Source organism: Stegodyphus dumicola, chromosome 2, assembly GCF_044657685.1.
Source record: "Stegodyphus dumicola isolate Sdum_Otavi_A_Nest chromosome 2, ASM4465768v1".
Classification (NCBI taxonomy): domain Eukaryota; kingdom Metazoa; phylum Arthropoda; class Arachnida; order Araneae; family Eresidae; genus Stegodyphus; species Stegodyphus dumicola.
The window spans coordinates 55200617-55224799 of NC_140769.1; the positions used below are offsets into that span (position 1 = coordinate 55200617).

Consider the following 24183-nt stretch of genomic DNA (forward strand, 5'->3'; position numbering starts at 1 on the left):
AAATATAAAAAAAGTTGTGTCAACAGGAGTGAGTCCAAGAGCAGACTCATTAACTCCAAACTCAACGACAGCATAAAATACTTATAGAAACCCTCTTGTGCGACATTAAAAATCTGAATCTTTTCAGATGTTCTTTATTACTATTACTATTATTGCTTTTTATTATTATTTTTATTATATTTATTTATTTTTGTTCCCTTCTCTTGACACGGTTTCATAGGACTTAACTTCCATAGGGCTCTAATTTTAGAAATTAAACCATTACTAAAAGTGGCTGATTTTAAAAGTTTGTTTTATTAAACTGCGTTATTTATTATACCTAACTTATTACCCTAAATATCAGCATACGTGAAATGCACCGTGTTTCCCTCTCTTTGTGTTCCTCAGTTTCAGTTGTTTAATATTACAATGAGGTACTTTGTGTACCTCATTGTAATATTCAACAACAATTACTGCTTTTATAAATTAACTTATGGCTGTTATGATTACAGTCGCAAAGAAAATTGCTTGCGGGGAAAAAATTCAGGGGTTTAATTTATTAAACGATTTCAATGTTAGGGTTTAAACTGACTAACGATTTAACTGAAAGGGGGAATTCTGTCAGTTAAGTAATAATTTAATTTGAAGAAATTTAGTCCAGATAACGGGCAATAAGATAATCATGAAAATAAATTGAATATTAGGAGGAGATAATTAATTGAAATTCTTGGTATATTATTTTTAAATGAACGGTAGACAGCAAGAGAGATATTAGCTTGTTTTAAAATATGTTAAAGATACATTAACATCTGCCGTAATATAAATTAATATCTGCCGCAGAGTAAATTAACTCTATTGCTCAGGGGTGTTTCTAAAGCACCCGAATAATAATGAATGCAAATTTTTACTTAGGAACTACATCAAAATAATCAGTGCTACTAACTGCCTCACTTATATGCAGAAGAATTCATTTTAAAATTTGCTCAATTGACATTCCTTTTTGATATATTGGCAATAAAATTAACGCAAAAGAATGTACACGAGTCTAATAATTGAAAAAATCGAACCCAGTAATATAATGCCGATATTATTATATTATTCCTTTTTTAACCGTAGATCTCACTTGGCCACTAGTAACTTAATGAAAATCTAGCAAACATTGCTAACTTAATCTTTGTAGGAGTCTCAAAGGGTTTATTTGGGTGACACTTCATTCATTTCTTCTCATGCAACATCCAGTCTCAAAGTCTTCCAAAAAGGCTGTGGCACCAAACCAACAGCCACTAGGCCTTGAATCTGCCACTAAGTTCAGTATTTTATTAATTCAAAAATAACATAATCCTTTCCGAGTGCTCCTTTTAAAAAATAAAAAATTTAAAAAAAATTAATTTCATTACCCCGGGAACTACAGTTGGCTGATTTCGTTTTCCATCTTCATTTGCCGATGCATGACCCGGAGGTCCAGGGGGACCTGGAGGACCTGCTGGTCCTTTCGTAGTCGGAAACCCTGTAAATTGCATGGAGACATTAGTATTACATTTTGATAACAACATGTGTCAGCTCCTACATTTGCAGTTATGACGTATCATTAGAAAGTAGTTTTATTAAAAACTGCACAGATCGCATTTTAATTCAAAATGCTTAGCTGATCTTTAATTTTCTTAACCTCTTCTAAATATCTTCATTCATTCATTCATTAATAAAACTAAATTTTCATCTTGGAAAGAAATTCCGAAAGAAGTTTATCATATAAATCATATTCAAGCATAAGAAGTTTAGAAAAAATTATATTTCATGGTATTACAACATGAAATTGCAAATAAATTTTATTTTATTGAATTAGTCATTTTATACATTTCATTTCATATATAAGAACGTTTTAATTATGCGAAAAACGAATCCCTAAAATTAAGTAATATTAGAAATTAGCAAAATCGTTTACAGTACATAAATATTTGCAGCAGCTCTCAAGAACTTAAGGTCTTGAACAGTCATTGTTCCCGACCTAATTTGTCGATTAAAAATGAGCAGTTATTTACCTTCTGATTTCAGAAGAGCCTTCAGTTCTTTTATTCCAAATGTTCCTGCAAGTAACAAGTAGTATACTTTAAAACGTTTTGGCAATAGAAAATTTACGTGCAATTAAAATATTACAGAACAAATTCATTACATATGTAAATGTATCTCCATGTTCAAAGAATTCGTGGAAAGTGCAATTAGGCAGTTTTATTTGAATCATAAGAATATATTACCTAATCTCATCAAAGTAACATCAACAAACAAAGAGACTTGCTAAAGCGTTCCTCTCTTACCTGGATGCACTGAAAGAGTCTTAGTTAGTATCTGTCATCAACCAACCATCGTAGCAGAAGCTTCATTCCACGTACCTTAGTGAGAATTTGGCAAAATTCTATGTGTATAGCATAAGATAGCTCTGTTTCCTGTGTTAAAACTTCCCTAATGATATGGCCATGTGCCTGAGAGAGTTGTCTGGGAACAAAAACCCTCTAATTCATAACTTCTCTATTCGACTTCCGCTGACTTTGAAGACTAAATACACAAATACTTTTACGTAGTATACAGCACTGAAGCAGACTCTGTTGGCACGAATTTGTGGTGGATAATATATCCACATAGTACAAAAATATCCTCGGGATATCCTAAGGATGTTGCTCGCGGGTTAAGCGCACATCCTGAGGACATCCCGGAATATCTCCCGAACTTCCTAAACACATCCTTCCGAGTGCTTAATGTCACATCCCAGTATATCCTCAGGAAAGCACCTAACCCAGTGGGCTAGCTGTTCCGTCGATGGCGAAAATAAAGTCCTCAGGACATCCTAACTAAGTCCCATTGACAGCGTACTGGATGTTATTGGGATCTAAAGTTAGGATTGTACTGATTAATCAATACAATCCTGACTTTGGATCTGCTTGCTTGTGCTCTTTTTGATCTTAAAATGTAGGAGTCTAAGATTGAGTTTTAATTTTCAAATCAATTTCGTAAATTCTTTGCTTGGAAGTAGTTTGCTAATAATACAACATCACTACAATATGAAATATGATGTTCCAGATGATGTCATTTAAGCGTTTTTTCTATAAGGAGTAGGCTAACATTATCTGCAATCTAAATTCAAGTGCTGCAGATTGTTTTGCGATTTTTTTAAAGTTTTGAACCAGCAGTATTTAGTTTGGCAAAAACTTGAAAGTTAAAGATAATGGTAATGAACACTAATTATACATATAATTCTTTGGTTACATGTGAAATAAACTATGTATTTACGCAGTTTAATGGTTAGAATTACAAACTACTCCTCTCTATTTCCTTCAGTGTCGCTAAATTTTCAGTGAAAATGTTTAGTCAATCACATTTCATCAAAAGATAAATCCTTTTTATTTAATTAATATTCAGTATCGTTATTGTAAGGAACTGATAAAATTTCGTTTTGATATTGCAATAATATTTAAGCAGTCCTAATTTAATTCTACGAAACTTACTAAATATTAATGTAAGAATTACTAAATATTAATGGAGTTGACAATATTTCATTCATGATTTAAATTAAGGTTTTATGATTTAATCCAAGCGCATCGATGAGATTTAAATTAAGGTTTGTAAAATACAATCAAAGAATTAAATAATTAAATTGAGCCAAAAAAAAATCCGAACGCTTTCAGATTTTAGATTACGACAAAAGGAGCGGGGTTTTTTTTTTTTTTTTTTTTTCCCCATTTACACAAACATACCTGTTTGAAGAGCATTTGAGATGTTCCTTTGGGCTAAAAACATTTATAAACAGCTATCTTTATAATTTTCGATAGGCAATCTCGCGCGAAAATAAATTTCTTTCCCCGTACAGTGTTGCCACTGCTGGCTTTGAAATCGTTGAGTTTCTTAATGATAAATTCACTAAAACTTACAAAATATGAAAACCAATAAAATAAATTTCTTATTCGGACTTCCAGGTGCGTCTATTCGGGTAGAGGACTACCTTATTCAAATATTCTAGGTACCGTTGTTTTTTCACAATGCGAGAAACTTGCATACATTTATACAGATTCTTCATTATTTAATATCTTTAAATGCAATACAGGGCGATAATACTTACAATTTAAAAAGTGAAACGGACATTTATAGTGATCAGACGCAAAATAGCGTTTCGAGACCCATGTGCGCTAACGCCTCTTTACGGTACAAATAAATAATAGTCCTAAAATGATTTGCTTCACATTCAAAGTACATCACGTTCTCACCAGAAGGTAAAATTTAACAAAGAAAGGAATGACCTTTAAACTACTCGATGTTACAACCCTTCAGACGCCTTCAGCTCGTTAGAAAGGATATTTTCAGCCCTAATTTCAGTCTTGGAAACAAAAACCGATCATAGCAGATCAAATCATATTAAAGCAACTAACCCTCTACATTTGTTTCATAATTCAACTGTCTCAGTAACACTTTTTCCGATTTCAGAACAAATGGAGTAAGGTTTGCTCATTAACTGAAAGAAATGATACCATATTTCCAGTTATGATTAGCCTAGTGACATCGGAACATTGCCAGATTATCAATGAAGGGTGATTATTTGGATGAATATTTCTGAGCCAAAGGCAATATTTTATATTTGCCATAGTAAAATTATTCTCAGTATTTAATTATACAGATCATGTAAATTATCTTTAAATGATGAAAAATATTCTTTTTTTCCTTCTTATATATAGATAATTGGTAGTCAAACTAGAAATAAATTCTAATGCACTTCAATAGGATCGAAAAATTTTTGTAACAAGAATATTTGATTTACAATTTGCAAAAATGTGAATAAAAATTAAGCAATTTGTGGTAAATTTAAAAGTTTAAAAAAAAAAAAAAAAAAAAAAAAAAATCTGAAATGTTTCAGATTTTAAATTACGTCCAAAGGGGCTTTTTTTAACATTTTGGGTGTTACCTTTCTTTATTAAATATCATGTTCCTCGCACTTAAACCATAAGATCCAGTGCAACAGCAATATCGCAAAATAGTTTCAAAACGAGCATATCTTTAGAATTTCCGATACAGAGACTCACGCGCTGGAGATAAAAATGTTTTTTCTGCACAACGTTGCCATTGCTCGCTTTGAAATCCTTGAGTTTGTTAATCAAAAATTTGTCAAAGTTTTAAAAAATAGGAAATCGATCATAAAACAAATTTCAAATTTCAAATTTGGTCTTCCACATGCTCATATTCGTTGGAGGATTACGTTATTCAAAATTCGATGACTCTATGTACCGTTGTTTTATCACAATACGAGAAATATACATACATTTATGCAGATTTTTCATTATTTAATTTCTTCAAATATAATGCAGGACTCTAACATTTTATGGCAACAGTTTGAAAAGTGAACCGACATTTATGAGTCCGACGCAAAATGCCAAAACGAAACTAATAGTCCTTCGGGATTCAAATCCCTTTGGACTAAAAATAATCTGAAAGGGTTCTTTAGGTTTAATACGGTTCAGTATAAATTATTGCTAGAGATGGCCGAGGTAAAATAGCGAAACATTTTATAGGATATTAGATGAATATGCATTTAGACGAGTGCATTTCTGAACGAATGCATTTCTGGATATCCTCACACCTAAGCCTAACATTTGACCTCAATAGATTAACCTACATTATTCTATAAAATACTAATAATTTTTACATGGCATCTAAATCATACACTTTACATAGGTACGCTAATTTAAATAAACATTTACAAAATATATATAAATGGATATCATTATTAATGTTACAAATTCAGATTTTTGGAAATCTTAACAACTCGTCCTACTCTGATAACCACCGGACTTCCTTTTTCATAATTAGGTATTGTAAACATATCTTCCCGTAGAATTGTAACTCTTTTCGGATAGAGACATATATTTCTAACGTCTACAAACGTTGAACCGGTTTAAGAATCTGTCCATTATTGTTTGAAGTTTAACCAGTTACGCCGTCTTTTCCTGGGATATGGATCTCAATAATTTTCCCAAGAAACCAACTGATACTTTCAGTGCTGTCATTTTCAATTAAAAGCACATCCTCAATATTTATCTGAAATGATGTTTTAGTGTCTGATTTTTTTTTAATAAGAGCTCCTAGGTATTCACTTCGAAATCATTTCCTCAGGTTGTCTTGTAAACAGTTTTTACATCTTGCCCTTCTGTTTAAATTCTCTGCCGCATCACAATCTTGAGTTCCATGTGTTGAGATTTCTTGAAAATATAGGAGTCAAAGTAACAAGTTCACCATTTTTCGTTATATAAGATAAGTCAACGGACGAGAATTGATAACTGCCTCGCGGTTACAAAGCTCTGTTGCCATTTCTTCATGTGTTAAGCAAGCTTGACCTAATACATTTCTCAAAAAAATATTAAATATTCCTATTAATTTCTCTCCCCCCCATCCACCATGAGGGAGTACCTGGATTAAATTTCCACTTTAGTTGTTGAATAAATGCATCAGTAGGTATAACGATTCAAATTTGAAACTCCAATAAAGTTTGTGCCATTATCGTAATATATATAATTTTGCATCCCCTTCCTCGAGCTATGAATCTACGTACAGCTAATACGAAGACTTCTGTTGAAGGCGAAGTTACTAACTCAAGGTGTACGGGTCGACAGATGGCAAAAGAAGAAAATTCATGATTTCTGATTTCCTTTCAAGTGTACTAAGCCAGGAAGGTCCATTACAGAAACTTGGAAAACAGAAGTTTCACGTACCTTTCACTTACTTTTCCTTTGGAGTAGATGCAGTTACAGCATTCAGTTCCATAGAAGAAGACCTTTACTTATTATAACACTCGAAATGTAACAGTGGATCGTATTGTTCTTCTACTATGAAGAATCCAAAATCTCTCTCTTAGTATGTTTAGTAGAATCTGAGTTCCTGCATAAGAATTTTTCACATGATGATAAAATATTAATCTTTTAATGATCTCATGATGTGATAGCAGAATTGCTGGTATTTTGAAATCGTCACTATCTTGTCGATTTACTGATTTAGTCTTCAGCCTGTTAATACTATTTTCATCTTTAAAAGCATTCAAAATTTTTAATCTCTCACCCCATTCATTTAAAAAGCATTTAGCTTGAACCAACATAATAACTTCTTTATCAGCTTCTAAAATTTCTCTGGAGTCAAGATGGCCACTGTTCTGCGCACATTTCGGGATGCGACAATTTTTCGAAAATCTCTACTAATCTAGGCAATGAGACTAACAATTTTGCTATAATTTGAATAATACTTGTAATACTAATCATTGGTATTTCCGTCTGAATCTACTGTCATCATAAAATTTGTAATTGAAGAAGTCACAAACCGTTTTCGCTCTCTGGCAATTTATTCTTCATCCGTATCGAAATTAGAATTTGGGCATTCTTCACGATGTAAATATAATCAGTGGAGCCATTCCTACCATTTAAATTTTAGTAAATATTGTGTCGAACAAAATCTACTAGGTAAATCAGATGGATTATTTATTCTAGGTATGTACTTTTCAAGTCTGCTTATCAATTAATTCTCGATTTCTTTACCTCTATCATATATGAAATTTATCCATACTTCCTTTCGTGTGATTCATATTAAAACAATAGAAGAGTCTCTCCAAAGACAAACTTCAGCATATGTCGGTTAAACTAACAAAGAAACAGACAGACTAGATACAATAGTTGTAGCAAGTTACTCAAGTCTAACAGTGCTAATTTTTTTTTCCTGTAGGGGCAGCTCTACTTCAGGCTTGCAAAAATAGAACTTTAACATCAGCATTTGTCTCTATTCGTTAGAAATCTTACAACAGCATACACATCTTTTCTGGCATCACAGAAAAAATATGCAGAACAATGCTTAGTCCCTCCAATTGCTTGACTCCAATTTGCTCTATAATACCATTCTTCAGCCAAATTTTCGAGGCTTCCTTCGTATTCCCCTTACATAGCTAGAGATTTCAAACATTTTAGTGTTGTATTGAGACTCTTCAGAGCTAAATTATATTCGTCAGGCAAAGCAGGGCATCTTCTATCCAGGGAAAATTCGTAACAAAACAGTTATTCTCTACACTAATAGTTTCCAAAAAGTGTTTTCTGATAGACTCATGGAGCTCTGCTCTTGAAGCTTCTACTCACACAAGGATCGTTATTGCGAAGAATCTTAATGTCCATAACTGTGAAATTGGTACATTCAGTGCCAATAAACAAATGATCATTATCGATGTACTACTCTCTTCGGATAAAACGTTTTGTCATTGTGCCCATGAAGATCCATCTCAACTGCTGACTTTTGATCTCATCTGCTGACGGTCCACATGATAACATCATATAAACACCTATTATGAGTTTACTTGCTAACTGAGCACCAATAAGCATCTCAATCTGACCTTGATTGCTATCGGCAATAGGATTATCATTGTTTAAAGGTTCTTTTGCACAAAATTTATAGGTTAAAAATACTGGTTGAAAGCAACGTGAATACATCATGTTTATACACTTCTATACTATTTCTCTCAAAAAGTGAATGTTGTAGGTACTCGTAATGCGAGTTGTTCAGTTTCGCGTGAATTGAGATATCCGAATTAAGTTTTCTCTCTAGATAAGCATTGTATTGTGTTGTATTTTAACGTTTTTTGTAGGTTGAAGTCTATCTACTGATTATACTGCGTGATATTGTAAACACTTGTACGAATATTTCTGAGAAAATTCCAGCATTCTGATATATTCCTTTTGATATGAATAAATTTTATTAACCTATTATCGAACTTGTGTATTCAATCTATTACGAACCCGTAGGCATACAACAATACATTGTTCCCGTCCTGTGGGAGAAGTTAAAAGATCAGCTGCACTTGGAACCTGCGCAGCGTTCCCATATTTCAATTTCTTACTCATAAACTTTTTATTACTGGTAAATATGTCGTTACCTTTAAATTCAGTTTTGTTTTCGAAAAATCAAAGTTTTGAGATGCGAGATTTATTCTTTCTTCAGCCGTATCATCATCTTGAAGAAATTCTAAAATGGAATCTAAATCATTCCTTTCCACTACTGTAGGATTTCCAGCTTTGGATGCATATTTATTTCTGATAACTCCAACAGTTTCCCAAGAACGTAATTTCGTGTCTAATAAATCACAAAGTTTTATCAACAGTTTTTTTTTTCCCAGTGGTTTTTTTTTTTTTTTTTTTTTTTGAAGAACTAATGTTAAAACTCTAAGATACACTTGAATTAGTAATTCCTCATTTCCGAAACGATTCCGTAATTGCTTTTCATAGCTAGCACCGCCCGAAGGAAAACTTTTAATAAATCCCTTTGCTATGCTATCTTTTCTCATAGCTTGACATAGATAAGAAAATTTATCTTTCAAATCTAAATTTGGATCTTCATCGATTTTTTGAAAATGTCTCTGAAAACATTGCTAATTCCTAATATTTCCATTAAATGTTGGGAGTTGAATTTTGGGGTATTTCAATAAATTTTAATTGGAACGTCAAACAAGAGATCATCTCTATCTGGAGCTAATAACTGTTTCATTTTCTGTTCTAAAATACGCCAACGATCAATATACTATGATTCATCTATTTCCGCCTGAATTAAGTTTTCGTCAATATCCTTAGCGAACAGTTGTTTAAATTTATCGATTTTATTTACAACATTTTTAGTCCAAAGGGACTTGAGTCCCGAAGGACTATTACTTTCGTTTTGGCATTTTGCGTCGGACGGATAAATGTCGGTTCACTTTTCAAACTGTTGCCATAAAATGTTAAGAGTCCTGCATTATATTTGAAGAAATTAAATAATGAAAATCTGCGTAAATGTATGTATATTTCTCACATTGTCATAAAATAACGGTACATAGAGTCATCGAATTTTGAATAACGTAATCCTCCAACGAATATGAGCATGTGGAAGACCAAATTTGAAATTTGAAATTTGTTTTATGATCGATTTCCTATTTTTTAAAACTTTGACGAATTTTTGATTAACAAACTCAAGGATTTCAAAGCGAGCAATGGCAACGTTGTGCAGAAAAAACATTTTTATCTCCAGCGCGTGAGTCTCTGTATCGGAAATTCTAAAGATATGCTCGTTTTAAAACTATTTTGCGATATTGCTGTTGCACTGGATCTTATGGTTTAAGTGCGAGGAACATGATATTTAATAAAGAAAGGTAACACACAAAATGTTAAAAAACGCCCCTTTGGACGTAATTTAAAATCTGAAACATTTCAGTTTTTTTTTTTTTTTTTTTTTTTAATAATTTTCTTCCTCTCTCTCTCAAATTCATTACAAGTCTTTGTGCCTTTGTTAACAATCTCCGATGCTGCGTTCTACTTATTCTTTAAACTATCATGTTTGATAACTTAAAATATTTATTTTCCATCTCTCTCAGTATTTATTTTATATTTAAACTTCAATTTAATTAAAAATGTAAAATAAAATATTTCGTTACACCAATGCGAGATAAAAACCTTCACGCATTTAAAACCAATATATTCAACCATTTCTGTATTGGTTTCGTTTAATAAAAATCTGTTCTCAGTATACACAGTTTCTCCAAATAAACACAAACAGGATAAGAAATAACTCACTTGCAGCTGCGTCCTGTCACGGGACGACATATGTTACAGACTTCAACTGCCAGTGGGGAAATAATCCAGTCAAATAGCGCAGTTCGAATCTGATAATTCTTGTTACGCAGTTTATTCTCTCCAACTTTATAACACTGAATATTTACACTGTAGTTCTCTTTAAACACTTATTTTGGTCAAGCACATAAATTTAATTTCTTAAAATTAATAATTAATTCTCAACATTCTCAAAAGTAAATTATTCTCAAATTAATAAAGATTCGGCATGAAATTTACACTCATATACTCAGCTCAGAATGCACACGCTAACTGCTATTTCTACTACTAAGAACATATAGTGAATTTGAGTTTCAGAAAGCAGCGCCTCCTTTTACTCTGTATAATGTGAAGAACATCAGTAAAACGAAAAGACGAAAGTACAAGTCAGGTGGCCGCCATCAGTCGATGAAAAAGGTGAGTGTCTGGTTGAAGGTCCAAATCAGTGAACTGAATCAAGTATAAGTAAAAAAGGTTAAGGATGGAGAATGTCAGATGGATATCTGTGCTTTTTTCTGGGAAATGGAGAACATCTAAGAGAGTTGATGCAGTTGTTAGGATGAGTGAGAACTGAATAGAAGAAATTTCTGGCACGTTTTTGAATATAATCTTGAATTGTATCTACTTTGAGATCACGTGGATATAAGAATTTGGAATGAACCATGGCGCGTTGATGATCTCTCTGAGTGCTTTGTTTTGAAGAACTTGAAAGTGTTGAAGGTGAGTTTCGGCAGCGTGGCCCCAGACAGGACTAGCATAGAGTAATGCTGGTCGAAATATAGATTTATATAAGAGGAGTTTATTAGAAACGGACATATGACTTCTTCTGCCAAGAAGTAGGCGCATAGTTGCAAGCGTGATATTGATTTTTTTCACAGTTTCCCTGAGATGTTTCTGAAAAGTCAATTTTTTATCAAGGATGACTCCTAGATATTTAACTTCGTCAACCCAGTCAGTTTCTTCATCAAACAGAAGAGGTCTAGGTGGAGTGAAATTTTTTTGACCTTTGCGAAAAATTATTGCTTTTGATTTTTCGGTATTAACTGTAATCCTCCAAAGAGTGACCCAATTTTTTAGATGATTGAGGTAATGTTGAAGAAGGCGCTGGACATCAGTAACAGTAGAAGCTTGGGTCATAATTGCAGTATCATCAGAGAAGAGAGCAATGGTAATTTGTGGGTCCTTAGGAATTTCGTAAATGTAAATGTTATATAAATATGGAGAAAGTACAGATCCTTGAGGCATCCCAGAGAAAATTTTTCTCTTGTAAGAAACAGAACTGCCAATTTTCACTGCAAAGATTCTGTCTTGGAGATAGGAAGCAATAAGTCTAATACAATGACCGGGGAAGTTTAACTTGATAAGTTTGTGTATAAGTCCCCGGTGCCATCCCTATCAAAAGCTTTCGCAATATCAAGGAAAATGGCTCCGGTAGGAAACTTACAATTGAAACCGTCAGTAATATAGTTGATGACACGAAGCAGCTGGTGATTAGTACTGTGAAGATGACGGAAGCCAAACTGTTCTTCTGGGATGTAGGAGCTATGTGGAATAATTTGATTAAGATGATAAAGAATAACTTTTTCAGCTACTTCAGAAAGTTGACTGAAAAGGCTGATTGGGCGGTAGTTCTGGGGAAACGTTGAATTTTGATGTGGTTTTGGGAAGACGACGATGATAGCATACTTCCATGTATTAGGAAAGTAATAGAATTTGATGACAGAGTTGATTATCTTAGTAAGACAAGTGATGGCATTGATAGCCAAAACAATTTCACTAAACTTTTCACTGAATACCGTTCATGGTACCGTTCTTTACTTTTCAAAGCGTATTTCTGGACACATAAGTAGGCTTATATCAGTACGGTGTCGAAATGAGAGTAAATTATATCAAGCATGTAACTCATTTCTGTTTGGATTAAATTTTTCTGATTTTAATATCGTCGTTAAAAGTACTTAGCATGAAAAATATTAATCTATTTCCTTTACCCCATAACAAATCCAAATGGTTATAAGACTCTGCGCTGAACATACAAAATATATCTGAAATTCACATATATAGCAGCATCTTTTGCTAATTTGCAAAAGCGGAAAGCCACTGCCATCTTATTTTGACTTCCCAAAACGCTCTAATAAATAGCATTAGGGCAACAATCTGAAATCAAAATATTTAAGAACATTTTCCTTTAAAGTAGGCCGAATAATATCAACATTTAGGACAATAAGGTGAAAAATGTTGACATCATAAGTTAAGAACTGCTAACTTAATAGGCAAAAATCTGAGGTCTACAGTTTTGTCTTAAAAATTTGTTTCGAAGTAAATAATTCTTTGAGAAAAATACGATAAAACAGAAGCAATGAAAATAGGACAATACAAATGAATTGGTGCCGCCATCTATCAAGAGCAATTATAACTAAACCTGAATGAGGGAAAATCATCATTTTAAGAATGCAGAGAATCAAATCTTCAATCAGCAGAATACATTTTCTTCCAGTAATTTAAAATTTCAAGCAAGGAAAAACATTCTGGATATTTTAAATTTGTTATTTATATAGAAATTTTTTAAATAAGTATTAAAGATAAAAATTCTTTACTAGAAATTGGAACATATTTATATATTTCAGAACATCTACTTACGATTGGCAATTAAAGAAATAAAAACAATAATAAGTAAAGTTTTCTAAGACAGAAAACTTCAATAAAAAAGAAGGAAACCACTCGCTTTTCTCAGCGTTTGATTTTTCTGCATTACAGGTGGACTGGCTAACTTTAAATAACATTAAAAAAAATTAAATTTGGATGTAAAGTATGAATCAAATTATCATTTCTCTTAAAGGAAACGTCATGCTTTCTTTCACTATGCTTTAATATTCTGCATTTAATTTTTCTCAAACACAAATAATAATATTTGCATTTTCAGAATCAAAAATAAGAAACTGAGGAAAATATTTTCAATTTTTGTTTTTTAATTTAAAGTAGTGAATAAATTTCGTAGAATTAAAATTTCTCAACCCTAATAAGTGATAAAAAGAGAATTTTAATACTTCTTAGTTAGGAGAATACCGATTAGATGTCTATCACATAAAATTTGTGTCTGATATTTTTTGTTTGATGAGAACCATTATCAGTAAAATTTGGTTAGTATTTGAAATTTCTTTATGATTTCATACGAAATTGAATAACAACTTCAGTTTTAAATCAATTTTTAATTCGTACTAAAATTTAACTCACAAAAACATTTTTTTCCTTCAGAAAATATACATACAAATTAGATGAGAAGGTATAAAACTAAATTATTTTACAAAACTTTCGTAAATTTATATTTAAAATGTACATCGAAGCACAAAACTTTACATATTTTTTTATTCAAATTCAATTGAACATTAGTATATATAATTTAATTTTGTTAGAGGCGTAGTTAGCATCGCAACCACTAGAAAATCTGTATAATAACTAAAGGCAATTAACAATAATTAATACTTCTTTATCTTTCATTGCAATTTTCCTTTGTTTTTCTTCTTTAAGATTAAAAAAATATATTTATTTTTGTTTATTGCAAATCCCTCTCACCTTTTTTCCCATTTCCATTGCTTGCGTTAATCCATGGATTAGCTATTCCCGGCGGACCAGGAGGACCAGGTGGACCAGGTATTGAAATTCCCATTGGACCCTATGACAGAAAAACGCAAAATTCACTTCAGATAAAAGCTTCAAGACAGAAAACGAAATTATTCATGTTGTACAACGAACGCTATTTTCCCTCAATACTGAGTGCTTATATACTAATTTGAAAAGTAGAGAACGGTATGGTTTAAGCAGTGGTGTATGTATATCCGCATGAATATTCAGCTGAGCAACGTATCGTCTGTAGTAGGATTCAAATATGTGAGAAAATTTTGAAAGTATACATAAATGGGATTCTATAACTTGAAAACTAAAAAGAGACCATATGCTTAGCTTTCAATTTTAGAAAACGTTATTTTTCTTCCGACAAAATTTTTATTTTTAAATGAAGAATTCTGAGAAATTTTATTTTCAAGTGCTTATTTTTTCCTTTTACCCCAAAAGTCACATATTTATGTTTTGGAATATTTTAGATATTTGTTTCTTACCTGTCAAGGTGCAGAACTTTATGTTATTCTTTTTAAACATATTTCTTTAAGAAGCCAAAAGATCTTTAAAATAATAATCATAAAGAAAAGAGAAATGATATTATTTTAAAGAAACAGTTGCTAACAGGAAAACTTATTCTAACAATTGTACTTATTTTTATTTACTTCACAACTTACGTAATTTAAGTATAAATCTACTGTTTCTAAATTACTACCATAAAATATATTCAAATGTAGGAAATACGGACAGCATAGTATTCATATACTGAAACATAATTTACAAAGTACTTGTTCTTTCCAATATCTGTAATATTTTATCTTTACATTACTAGATTAAAATTATCACAATATTTTTTTTTTAATTTCTGAAAACATATTACGAACTACTTCAGCTATGCTTTTCAATGCTACTGTAGTCATGGTCATACTGTTCACTATCGAAGTACAATTTATAAAGAACTTTATGATTACCAGAGTTGTTGAAAAGTGTCGTTTAACTTACTTCCTAATAATTTTCTATCAGTTTTGTGTTATTTAACTCAAGAACTCAACTTATATACTGTATGCATTAGCTTTATATAACAACAGAAAAACGGCGAGGATTTGTAGTAATTTAATCTGAATGTAAAATAACGGTATACACGTAAACATTTACTGTGTGCAGGCAATGCCTGCATCGGTGAACCTTAAAACTAATATCCTCTATATATTATTATTCTGCTCAGTCTCGCTGTTCAAGCGCTAGGAGGACTTCTGTGAAGCGTCTCAAGATATCGTGTGGAACAGTTTAGCCATACTTGTGCCGTCCTGTGGGAACCAAATTTGTTGAATCATGATGAAAATGTAAATAATGGCCAATGCCCTTTCCGGGATTCGAACGCCAGACCTCCCTATTACACATAAAATGTGCTTCCAATTACCTCACGATGGCACGCAGAAAGGAAGCATAAAATACCTTACAAATTATATCCTCCATATTACCCATAAATCTTCACTGTTCCTCTACAATAAATGTCTGCGACAAAGCCTGATCTAATGAAAGTTTCCACTGCCGCAGTCTGCAAATACACCGGCCAACGGTCTATGACTCTGTGGTATCATAACTGCCTAACTTCAAGCTCCCCACTAGTGTAGGTATGCCACGCATGTGCATGTGCATTCTAGCGCGGTTATAAACTCTAGTTGTTACATATAATACACACCACCCTACACTTTAAGAATCAAGCAGAAAATAGTTCGTTTAAGATATACTGCACTTCTCCTTAACGACTGCTTGCATACCATGACTCCAGTTTCAGAAATGAATCAAATAACGCAGATTTTCAAATGACCAAGATTTTGCTCATGTAAAATCTTTTAATGAAAAATAAAGAAAATTTAAGTTTGTATATAATCTTCAAAAGTTTTCCTTATTCACATTTCGGGTAATTTTAATAGTATAAGAATAAGGTTCTTTTTTTTTTCCCCATTATTATTATTATTTTTTTTTGTTTCAATATTTTAAGTATGAAATCGTTTTTCTCACAAACTATGTTACATACAAGGCCCATTTAAAAACTTAATTTTCTGCATTTTTGCTTAATAGGTTCATGTGGCTAAAATTTTCATAAATGGAAAGTGCTCTTCATTCGATTTATTCCACAAATTACTGCCACGGATAGACTTATCATTACATAGATTTCCCATTAAAACTAAAAAGATATTAAAAATTAGTACAGGGAAAAAAAGCAAACTACTGCTGCATATTAGTAAGAGTTACATAAAAATCAACGGAAAAGAAATCATAAAACATGCTCACTTGAGGACCTGGAGGTCCGGGTGGTCCTGGAACATAAATGAATTTATCATCAGATTTATCAATGTAAGAAACAAGACCTGGAGCTCCTGGTGGTCCCATATCTCCTTTAATTCCCTGAAAAAAATTCCATTATCAAGAATAAGTACTTCGAGAAGCTCTTACTGAATACAAAACTGTAAATCGATACGTAAGCAAAACATGCCTATTCAAATAGAAAGAACCATAACTTAATTGACTATGCACTTTAATTTTTGCAACAAATAACTGCTACAAAAATAATTTTATGGACTTATGAGTACATATTCATATTTCTTACCGGAAAATTTAAAAATTTAGCAAACGTAAAATGTACCTAAAGCTTAAATATACCTAAAACCTATAAATAATATGTCATACTAAAAAGTACTTCATGGTTTCTCAGAATGAGTATGACACAACATTAATTTTTATTTGCTGACGTAGAATATTTTAAAAAACTAATTCTATTCTTTGTATGTACAATATTTATAGATTATAAAACCTTTCTATCAAGAGATAATTTTTTAAGAAAATTTCTTCATGGATACTTACTGTTCTATTGCCCCATCTTTTTTAATTCGATACAGCGTGCAACTCGCAAAACTCCTGCTGTATTTCTACGAGCAGCATTTAAAGTAGAAACACACATTGCTAAGACGGTTTTAGGTGTATTTTACGTTTGTTAATTTTTTTAAGTTTACAGTAAGAAATATGAACATGCACTCGCAAGTCCGTAAAATGATTCTTGATAATAGTTATTTGTTATTATTTTATTATCATAAAGCATTTTTTTAGCATGAAATATTATTACTGAAGGAAAACATAAAAATTTCCTACCTTGATTCGAAAAAAAAAAAAAAAAAAAAAAAGGCGAAGAGTTTGTTATTTTATTTTTCACTACAAAGACAATGGTGATTTTAGATTCCCCGTTTCCAGCTACATAATATTCATAAATCTGTAGAACTAGTTTCGAATTTTTAAATTTAGAACCTCTCTTCAGCTGCAGAAGTGCTTCTTCTCATTCTTATTGCCTGAGCATTGGCTTCTATTTCGACATTTACACTTCTGAAACTAATGAAGAAGGTTCTATATTTAAACTTTCGAAACTTGTCTTACAAATTTATGAATATTTCGCTGATTCTTGTTGCTTTAGCTCCTCTAATAATTAAGATATTAATTTCGAAGTCAAACAACAAAAATCAGTGAGGTATTTGTAAATTTTCACAGGACTAGTTTCCATGGTTTTACCGAACCGTCGCCCTCAGCTGCCAAAGCTGAGGGTGATGGTTCAGTAAATTAATTCTCAAAATACAAGGTCTCCCCAAAACACTGACCTCGGTTTTTATTCCTGAAACATGATCGTAGATAAATAATATATATATTATAAAGTTACGTAAAAAAAGTACAGAATTTTATGAAATCAATTAAAATTTTCAAGGAATTAAATTTAAAGAAATATAAAATTGGCATTTTTATATGGCCCCTATACAGTAAAATTCTCAGTTAGCAAAATGTGGCTCATACACTAATAAGGTCATGTACAAAATTTCAGAATTTTATCACAAAAAGCCGCAAAGATAGGAAATTACATAAATGTTGACTTAAACCACTTTTCTGTGCCTTTGGATATGAGTTTGAAAAGCATAGTTTTGTAAATTTGTAAATAAAACTAAAGATAAGAACCATATTTTATATGCTTATGATGCATTTCTGCATCTCGTCATCTGCAATCTAGCTGTAAGTATTTGCATTTTGATTTATGATCACCCCCTCACCAACTTTGTTTAAACATAGCTCGGCGAATTTTTATGGTAAAATGCTGAAATGTTTTACATGAGATTATCAGTGTATGGAGCATACTTTGCTAACTCAGAATTTTTCTGTACAGGGAACACATAAAAATTTAAATTTTGTATTTCTTTAAATTTAATTCCCCGAAAATTCTGTACCTTTTTTACGTAAGTTTGTAATCAATATTATGTGTCTACGATCATATTTAAGGAATAAAAGCCGATGTCAATGCTTTTGGGACACCCTGTATATTTAACTGGAGTGAAATAAAATGTCAGTTTATCATCGGATACTACCGTGTTATTAAAATTTATGTAGTAGTAAATGATTCGGAAACAAAAAAATTACACAAAACTGTAAGTAATTTTAATACATACTTTCATGCCAGGCAGACCTAGAGGTCCAGTTTCTCCTGGGATTCCTGGTATTCCTGGACTTCCTTGAGGGCCAACTGGTCCCCTGTCTCCTTTCTCTCCCTTTTCTCCTTTGACTAAATCTTTAAAGAATGAAAAAGGATATTAACTATAAAAATTATATAAACTCATATATAAAAATTATATATGAGTGACTGTTAAAAATATTGTATGACAAAGATTTTAGGTTTATTTTTATTGAATCAACAGTTGCGATTCAATAAAAAAAAGGTTGAGTTTTAGATGGAGATTTGCTCATTTATCTCCCGGAGTTCACATTCACATCTTGAATAAAGTGAATGAGATTTATAATTAGGAAAGGCAATTTAGGTTAATATCTTTAATAATATTGTACAATATTGTATCTATACATTATTGTACTGCTTTAATTCGACATGATTACTGGTAGTTCTGTTGTTATAATTTTGCTGATTACGCCTAAGGTTAGTTTTTCAGTTTCATAATGCCGATTCTGCAATTCCCGTGTTATTTTTCTTTTCTTCTTCTTTTTTGCTTCTTTTTTTTTTTTTTTTTTTTTTTTTTTTTTTCAAAAAGTTAATGGCATAATTTGATGAAATTTTTGTTCTGAAATTAAAAACATTTGAAACTGAATTTTAATTATTTTTATCGGATTTACCAATATCTATTCCACAGTAAAGCAGAGTAATATTAACATACTGTACTGCTATTTATATTACTGTCTGTGGTACACGGTGGATAGTCTTCTTGATGATAACCCTGCTAAATATTGATACCCTTCTAATCACTGCTAAATAAAAAAATAATATATTATAGTTATTATTTCGTAAGTGGGCTCATTAGCAATAGCAGCCAGATTCTATAATACTTTAATTTGGGAATCTTATACAGCTACTGTATTAAGGAAGCCCAAAAAGTAATGAAAGACTTTAATTGTTGTTCACCTTTTTGTTAATTTCAAGTAACAAAAAAATTAGTTCAACTATTTTTATGCTTTGTTGTTATTAGCTGTGTTTAGTATCTTGGGTAAGACAGGATGAAAATTCGAAATAGGTTACTAAGGTTAAGTGAAATCCGAGTGCAACATTATAAAATTTCATAATCTTTTCTCTCCCCTTTTTTAAATTTTTTAATTTTTAAACCTACTAGCATAATCTGGTGAGATTTTACTTCCTGTAATTCAAAGACATCTAAAATAGTAGATAGTCTTAAATGAAACACTCCTCTAACTATTTTAATTCATGTTCCTTTTCTCACTTTAAAATGGGAACACTTTTAATGTAGAATAAGTTGAGACTGAATTCGGTTATAATTTTATAAACATATTATGCACGTCTGAAAATTTCCCTCCGTAAAAAAAAAAAAAAAAAAAAAAAAAAAAAAAATGAAGAAGACGGGGGAAAAGAAAGAAAATATCTGAAAGATTTTAACGATCGCCTGAAAAGGATCTTATAAAATAGTTTACCAGTAGAAACTATTGATAGAGATGGCCCAGGTGTAATAGTGAAACATTTTTTGGGACATTACATAAATATTCGTTTAGACTAACACGGGAACGCTATGTATCTTCTGTATATTTAAAAAGTGAAAAATATGCAATATAGTTCAATAAAAACATTAATGAAAAATAAAATGATTTTAATTATATATTTCATGAATTAAATGCATTTTTATTTAAATCAATCAGATTAAAAAAAGTAAAGCAATAACATTAAGAACTGCATCTATTGCTTTTAAATAGTTTAGTTCGCTAATTAATAACGGTCAGATGGAGGAATACTATCTTCCTTCATCTTTAATTATGAAGTTATTAAATATATAAAATAACTAATTATATCTAATATCGTTTTCCCAAATGGCAGCAGACTCGAATGAAGTGAAAAAACGCATTAAAGTGAAATAGAGCAAAATCACGCTTCGAGAATAGTAATCATTTTATGCTAAAAATAAAGAAAGGAAAAGAAAAACAAATCTTTTGAACTCTCACGCATTGCCTGTTGAATCGAAAGTTTATCGAATTCCTGCATGTCATAGCTTGATTCAAATGGTAGGTATTACTCATGATTGATTCAAATGGTAGATATTACTCATGATTCATTCAAATGGTAGATATTACTCCTGATTTTTTTTTTCAAACAAACTTTGACTGGAGATGAAATTTGGTGCTTTACTTACACTCCTAGTACAAAATAGTGGTAATTTATTTGGGTTAGAGAAAGTTTACCTTGACCACAGAACGTCGGTTTCCAACACAACGAGAAAACATCCTACTAGTGACCTTTTTGACTGGAAAGAGATAATTCATACAGAAATGTTTTCTGAGAAATAGACGGTGAATACCAGATTTAAAAAAGGTATAATGAGCAGACTTTTCAAGAGGCTTCAGCATGTTAAGACCTGAAAAAACTCAATCGATTTTCAGTGCACGACAATGCGCCATCACACTATTCTATTTCCATCAAGCAGTTTCTAGGGAAATAACATTTTAGTAATGTGACATCCTTCAGTGCGCCATCACACTATTCTATTTCCGTCAAGCAGTTTCTAGGGAAGTAAAATTTTAGTAATGTGACATTCTTCAGTGCGCCATCACACTATTCTATTTCCATCAAGCAGTTTCTAGGGAAATAACATTTTAGTAATGTGACATTCTTCAGTGCGCTATCACATTATTCTATTTCCCTCAAGCAGTTTTGACGGGGGGGGGTGTTCTAGGGAACTGCTTGAATATGGGGCAATACTCACATTTTAGTAATGTGACATCCTTCCCTTTTATATACCAGATCTGTCATCTTTGGACTACTTACTCCTCCCTAAAATGAACTAAAGGAAAGCTATTAGAAGAAATTATTTCTTCACTAAATACTTTCGGCGTGTATAAATTTCCATTTTGACACAAATTACGAGCACGCTGTATCAGCCAATACTCATATTCAGTAATCAGAAAATATATATCTGTGGTCACTTAATACTGAAGGAATATTATTTAACGACTGAATAAACGAATAAAAAGACAGTATGACAGCTTAAAATTAAAAAATATGCTAAATAGATATACGCAAGATTTTAATAAAACTCGAGGCATTTCAAGAGCACCTGACTCGAAATATTCTGCTGAATATTTTGATTCTTAAACAACAGAAATTCTTATCAAACAGCTATGTCAGCATAAATTGGATATGTAACCATACACTAATTTTCCCAATGGCGGACATTAGCCATTACAGGCGTTGGCCACTACTAAGGACGGAAGCTGTAATCACGTTATTATGAAGGCACTTAATAGGTTGGCTACCATTACTTCCTCTGAAGGAAAAGAAAAATTTACATGCATGCCTCCTCCGGGCCCTCCGGTACGGCTGTTAGAGTGACTAACCACTTTCCCGTCTTTAAGCGCAAACTAAATATAATAAATATTATCAGCAACATGTGAAACGTTTCAAATTGCATTTGTATTATAGAGTGGCATAAAAATTTAAAATGAATTAAAACGAGCATATGCAACATTATCTTCACGAATATTAATTCATTCAGTTAGATGTAAATAACTAATAGAACAAATCTTTTGCTCTCTATTCGCATGTAGGATGTAATTTTCACTTGTTCTGATCTACGTTTTGATGAAACATAAGTGATACTGGTTTTTTGAAATCATAGGATCTTTTGAAATAACCAATTCATTATTTGAAATAAATAAAAGTAAATATTGGATAGGACATATCAAAATGTACGAAAAGAAAAATAAACAAACAAAAAAAAATGTAGTAAGCCTTCATAAGAACATTTTTAAAGAGTCGTATAAAAAGCAGGATCTCCAATCTTTTTAAAAACAGGATCATAGATTTCTAAAAGCTGCAAGCCTTCTTAAGTAAAGTCTACAAACAGTTTATGTTAGAATGTGGGGCAATACTCACTTTCTGTCATGATATCCAACCCATCCTGAAAATGTACAAGAAAAGACATTACTATCTCCGAATATGGAATAAAATGCCTATATTTATTATAAATACGTTTTAGTGTAAAATCAAAATAATTTTATTCCACGCTATCCATAATATATTTATTTATTAATCGTAAGCAGATATATTAATTACTGAAAATCTTGCATCTTTTAAAACATACGTGATTTTTAGCATCTACAAAAAAGTACGTTAAAACCTGAAACCGAATGTTTCTTCTTATATTTAATAACTCAACTAAATGTCATATTAAAGTCAAAATGTGAAATAAGTACTAACCTTGCCCGACTATCCGTCATTCAATTACCTGGAATATTAATAAATTAAAAAAAAAGGAATTAAGGAAATATTAAGGTAATTAAAGATTGGTAAAACTATCATAAAGCACGTAATAAAGCTTACTCGAAACAAACAAAAACTGTCGCCAAACAGTGTGATTTACCGCCAATAATGGATAAGAATGACGTCATGATACAAGATTTCTTTGGTTTTATGTAAACATGATGAATTAATTCTCAATAAGCCGGTTTAGTTTTTGTAAAGATGGAACATATATAAGTTGTTATTGTCTTGTCCATATTACATGGAACAATGGCTCCCAGAGCCTACTCCAAAGAGAGGTCACGTATATAAGTTAAATACTATTTATTCGTTTTTCTCTCTCATTTAAAAAAAATGATTACAATTTTGGACCTGTTTTAAACCAAACAGCATGCAATAGAGTATTTATAAAATTATGGGATCCTGGCATCAAGAAAAGTGTGTGCTAATAATGAGCTCGATATGAGACTTAATTCGAAAACGGATATATAATGCTAATACAGCCACGATAAAAAAACTATAAATGATTATATATAATGAGTTTTTTATATGCTATAACCGTAATTTGTATCTCTCGATTATCTGACTAAACAAAGAGCGATCATTTCTTTCAGACTTCTGCCAGAATGACTAACGCAAGTTGCTAAGGGTGTGTGCCAACAGACGGAATTTCATAATCGGATAAAATGTTTTACTTTCATATGTTTAAGGCCCACGAAAATACACGTGAAATACATTTTCTTTTCGAAATCTAACACGATGTTAAATGTAAGCTTTTAAATTTGAAGCTGATAATAAATAAGATGACTGATTTTTATAATTTTAGACCGGAAATTTCTTCTTCCATTCGTTTGGCTTTTCTGCCGTGAAATGGATTGTTTATATACTCAATAATTCAGAATTTTTACTTATCTGACATTCGCCATTTCTGAGGCTTTCTGGATAATCAAGCTTCTGCTTTTTATCAGTATGCTTTTTTTTATTATAAAATTAGGTTAGTGGTTATTTTAATAGTAAGAATCTATTAATTCCTATTCTAAATTTCAAATCAGTATCATCAACAAATTTCATTATGTTCACAATAATTAAGCATACTTGTTATCATCATGAAAAATAAGCTTAACTAATTCTGTTGAACGTAACTCTGTACATTATTAACTAGAACTTTTTAGA

The 24183-nt window shown here is 31.4% G+C and overlaps 1 protein-coding gene across 1 annotated transcript in view; it reads right to left on the minus strand.

Annotated features, from left to right (window-relative positions):
• The window catches only part of LOC118191574 (uncharacterized), a 208165-nt gene that overhangs the window by 49241 nt on the left and 134741 nt on the right, over nt 1-24183 (minus strand). The window contains exons 17-22 of the mRNA XM_085810669.1: nt 22645-22669; nt 18716-18834; nt 16530-16643; nt 14190-14289; nt 2019-2063; nt 1377-1486 (exon numbers count right to left, since the gene is read on the minus strand). Of these exons, the coding sequence (XP_085666795.1) occupies nt 1377-1486; nt 2019-2063; nt 14190-14289; nt 16530-16643; nt 18716-18834; nt 22645-22669 (513 nt within the window). The remainder of the gene's footprint in view (nt 1-1376; nt 1487-2018; nt 2064-14189; nt 14290-16529; nt 16644-18715; nt 18835-22644; nt 22670-24183) is intronic.